At 34.4% G+C, this 4,777-nt stretch overlaps 1 protein-coding gene across 2 annotated transcripts; it reads left to right on the top strand.

The window, feature by feature from the left end:
• The first annotated feature begins 2,047 nt into the window (after positions 1 to 2,047).
• Positions 2,048 to 4,497, top strand: atp5mj (ATP synthase membrane subunit j). Of its 2 annotated transcripts, none has more exons than XM_030129327.1 (4): positions 2,048 to 2,164; positions 2,986 to 3,109; positions 3,330 to 3,350; positions 4,364 to 4,497. In XM_030129327.1, exons 2-4 carry the CDS (start codon positions 2,986 to 2,988, stop codon positions 4,375 to 4,377), a joined length of 159 nt encoding a protein of 52 aa, XP_029985187.1. In that variant the 5' UTR covers positions 2,048 to 2,164; the 3' UTR covers positions 4,378 to 4,497. The 2 variants fall into 2 exon arrangements, with proteins under 2 accessions (XP_029985187.1, XP_029985185.1); XM_030129325.1 differs by having other exon boundaries at positions 2,048 to 2,169.
• The last annotated feature ends 280 nt before the right edge of the window (positions 4,498 to 4,777 follow it).

Below are 4,777 nucleotides of genomic sequence, written 5' to 3'. Positions count from 1 at the left end.
CATGTCGTCTCCAACTCACACTGTAAATCAGCGGCAGAAAGGTCTGAGAGGCAAATGAAAACACCAAAAGGGAAAAAGGGTGAACACTGTAAAGCCAAAGATTTTCCAAAACACTTAAGAAGAGTGATTAGTCAGATTAAGAACACTCCCATCCACACCCTCACCTTACCACAGACATACTGTAACACTAAAAGAGACAGGTACACACATGCAACCGTCAAACAAAGAGCTCAAAGACAAACAGTAAGCCTCAGCTATTTACCACAAGTGTAGATATTCAAAACTACATGACCTGGCCTCAGACGAACCTCCACAAGAGCTGCCACTTCTGAACACTGGTAATGGTTAATTGATTGTGAACTGTGTAAATCTCCTCAGCTGTGTTCTTTCATTTTGGCAGAACTCGTCCCTTCAAATAGCTCTTGGCCTTTAGGTGCTCATAAATTAAACAAGGTGCTTTCTGCCTATTGGAGGACAAGGACAAAAACGAAAACATTTGGAAAGTCCCGCCCACAGCACCAAATCACTCCAGCTGAACAATGTGACATAAACTTGGCACCATTTGGCTAAAATATGCAGAGGTGGAATGTAAGTACTTCAGCTACTTAAGTATATGAGAGGTTCCTGTACTTCGGTTGAGTATTTCCACTTAGTCTACACCACTGCATCTCAAAGGGCAAATATTGCACTTTTTACTCCAACATATTTTGTCTGCATTAAGAGTTTATTTATGGGTTGAAAAAAATGTTCTTTGTAATCTGTATCAGTACAAAGATGAAAATAATTTTTTTCTGAGCTCATGAAAAATTATTTTTTTAGAGATACATGGTTCTCAAAGGAAAGTTTAACCACAAACATGATGATCTCATAGAATACAATGCATTTATGTAGATTAAAATATTGTCAGTATATAAAGTAGTTCAACTGTAAACATTAACAACAGCAACAGTAAAATTAATCTAAAAACATCATATACTACAGAAAACACTTACCTGTACAATAATTACTTAACTTTTCATACTTTAAGTACATTTTTTCTGATAATACAGTGATCTATTTGTACATTCACTTGAATAAAGTATCTGAAAACTAAAAAAAAAAGTTCATGATATGAACAGCTCCCAAATTACAGTGGTAAAAAGAGCAAAAGCCCCAAAACAAAACAATTTTTTTCTTATTTCATTGTATTTTTTATTTGTTTCCTTTTTCCCCATTGTAGAATTGTAATAAACTGAGTCACTGGAAAAGACTATTTTCCCTTCATTCCAGAGGTCATTCAGCACTACAGCATTAACCTGAAAAATACAGTGACTGTGTTAACAGAGCATGTATTACAAATAAAAATAATTCCAAGAGCCTTTATTGGTCAATAATTGTCTTTTAACCATTTGGTTTTAGACATAAAAATCATAACTGATCATCAAGGTCCTCAACTGAATGAATCCTACCTGCATCACTACAATAATAGAAATGTTGAAATAGTTTCTTCAATCTGACAGATCTGTGGTTAAACCTATTTCTGTTGTGACTGTGATATAGATGCTAAGTAATTCTGAAGCTTTAAGGTGGAAAAAGATGCTGAATTTGTCTTGAACAGAAATAAAACACACATTTAGCTTTGGAAAATTGAAAATTGAAAAATGTGTGCATTTACTTACAAGGTTCAAAACTATTTTATCTAATTAAATTAAATCAAATTAAATCTAAAAAAATTAATTTATGATGACATTCATCTATCTATCTATCTATCTATCTATCTATCTATCTATCTATCTATCTATCTATCTATCTATCTATCTATCTATCTATCTATCTATCTATCTATCTATCTATCTATCTATTTTTTCTTTTTCTAAACGTCTGTTTATCCATGTCTGTGATAACTGTTTACAAAATAAATATATATATTTTTTAAAAAAAGGAATAGCAGCTAAAAATACAGTGACATGAGCAGGTTCTGTTTTGGTCGTATTAAAACGTCCTGCGGGTGGAGCCAATGCACAGCTGTACAGATATTGAACTACATACCGGTGGACTCCATGTGGGGGCGCTGTAGAGACCGACGAGCTTCAAAACCACAGAGTAGAAGAAGGTTCTCCACGACTTTGACGTTTAGCAGCTGAGGCTCTCTTGACCTTCCCTCTGCAACGTGACAAACAGAAAGGTAAGGTGAATATTTACAGTGATTTAACAATATCACATTTAGTATTACAGAGTAGTAGTTGTTGCTTCACTTTAGTGCGTCTGAATGAAGGTGCTGTCTTTAGTGGTGTGGTTATATGGTCTTCATTTGCAGGTTTACTTTGCTAGCTAACTTAGCTTGTTTCATGCTAAACGTAAAGGGCCATTCACCAAATTAAAGGAGTTAAAAAGAAATTACACTAAATGCACCTGAAGACACTTGCATGGTGTGTAGTTGTGTTTGTCTCCTGCTTCACATGCTAGATTTGGAGACATTTAATTCTCATGTTAACTTTGGTTTGGCCGAGTTGTAATGTTAGCTCTGTGTTAGCATTAAGTAGCTAAGTTGTAAATGAATCAATGGAGCAGCTAAAACGGGGAGAAAAGTACACATCATATATGCTATGGTGTTCTGCTTTTTTATGTCTACTTTTGACATAGAAATGTGTAAATTAACAGAACTTATTAACAAGACTGACATAACTCAGGGTCAAGAGATCATTTTGGCTACATGTAATATTGTCTGAATGCATAACTAATAAAACTTAAACTCATTTACAAATTTAGTACTTGACTTGAAATGCATTAGTTACTGAATATTGTCCTAAAGTTATTTCAGGAAAGCTGAAACTTGCTAAAGTCATGCAAGTGTGAATTGAGTCTTTTGTGGTTTTGCACATTACTTGATATACCTGATAAGCAGCACTCTAAATATTTTAACATAATGATTAATATTTTTATTTTTTAATGTACACATGGTGCTTGATTTCATTAATCTGACTATATTGTATATTTCTCTTACAGATGGCTGGACGTGTATTTGCTAGCTGGTGGGCCAAGATGAGCCCCTACTACACAAAGGCATATCAAGAGATGTGGGTCGGTGTTGGTATCATGACATACCTGTACTACAAAGTTTCCTATGGAGGTACGTTAAAGATACAATGATGTATAGTATGATATCTGCCAAAACAATGTATAACTTGATCCTAACTGATTTTCGGAGTACATTGATTATCGATGGAACTTTGATGATTATAAAAATCATAACCACTATATTTAATATGTGGATGCCCTTAGTGTTTGCATACTTGTTGCTGAATGAATCAGTGTGAAAATAAGACTGATTTGTGCTTTTTCTATTTCAGGCAAGAAAGCTGTAAAAGACAGTAAGTTGCCTCATATGTTTTAATTCACATTTTAACATTGAGCTGTAGCAGTTTTCATGTGGGCCAACTCCTCTGGTACCCAACCAGAAAAATTACTTTTGAATCCTTTGCGTGATATTGCATTTTATTTGAAGCTTTTGTAGTTAGATTTTAGCAATAATAATGTAGTTGTAGAATTTCTTTTGATAATGTTTATAATGTGACTCTATCTTTGTAATTTTTTTTAATCCATGTTACCACTGAAGGCTGGCTGTTAAAATCATCAACTGCAGAAAGTTTTAGACAGTTGATGTCGAGAGAGTAAAATGTCCTTTTTTTTTTTTTTTTTGTTGAAGATTTGCAGGTCATGACTGAACTTGTTAGTTTATTCAGATTTAATTAGTTGGTGCTAATCAGCTTTGACACAGTAATATCAAGGCGCTGGCTACACATACGGACCTGTACAGACAGACTAGGAATACAGCATGCTTCTGAATGGTTAATTAGTGTCACATGTCCCCATTAATTCTGTATGAATATGAATGATTTCTACTTGTACTGCACAAATTTCGTACAGAATACGCGTTTTCTAAAAATATGGAATTGCCCTAACCCAATCAGACTCCTCATTAGCTGCAGATAGCTGTTAATCACTTCCACTGTAGTCTTGTGTTTCCGTACTCCTAGCCTTTGGGTATTTGCATACGGTTCTGTATCCATAGCCACTTCGTAATATCAATCAGCTCCAGATCATGAAACCACTTTGAGCTGCAATTACACATCTTCTCCTTTAGATGACACTAATGGTTGATTTTTTTTTTTTACATTTTATTTTTGGCAACCCTAAAACTAAAATAGTTTTGCATTTTTTTGGTTTTGTTTTTACACAATAAAATGCTTATGTATGCTTTTTTTTTCTTTTTAACACTAAACTACATACATTTACATGGAAGAAATTCAGTGATATGTGTATACTTGAAATGCAGCTCAAGTTGTCACCAAATTAATTTATTTCTTCTTCTCACTTCCTGCAGAGCCTGCCCATTGAGTTTTCCACCACGCTGACCACCTGCTAATAAATAATGCCCCCATCGTCATAGTCCAGTAATCCAGCTTTATGTTTGACTTTTGTTAATATGGAACAAATAAAGTTATCCAACATCTTTCATTTACGTTTCATCTTTTTCTAAGCCTTTTACCTGTTAATCCTTAAATCTGGCATTCAAAGGTCCTATAAATTCCACAGACACAATAAATGATATTGCTGTATTTGCTTTGGGAACATCTGTAAAGAATCTGGCAGATTTGTAATCTGACCAGTATTTTATCGTAGTGGAGATCAGAATGGAGTGAGTGGAAGAGTTCAGGTATGAGTTTTAGCAGACTGATCGTCAGTAACAAACAGTCATGGGGAAATGGAAAGGTAAAGTTAGCTGGATTGAGACGTG

Source organism: Sphaeramia orbicularis, chromosome 24, assembly GCF_902148855.1.
Source record: "Sphaeramia orbicularis chromosome 24, fSphaOr1.1, whole genome shotgun sequence".
In the NCBI taxonomy this organism is placed as follows: domain Eukaryota; kingdom Metazoa; phylum Chordata; class Actinopteri; order Kurtiformes; family Apogonidae; genus Sphaeramia; species Sphaeramia orbicularis.
This window is presented reverse-complemented; position numbering and strand designations above follow the sequence as displayed.

Excerpts from the sequence above, each read along its gene's own strand:
- atp5mj (XM_030129327.1), top strand. The coding sequence starts at position 2,986 with ATGGCTGGACGTGTATTTGCTAGCTGGTGGGCCAAGATGAGCCCCTAC. Across the intron at positions 3,110-3,329 it reads CTACAAAGTTTCCTATGGAG|GCAAGAAAGCTGTAAAAGAC; the intron begins GTACGTTAAAGA and ends TTTCTATTTCAG.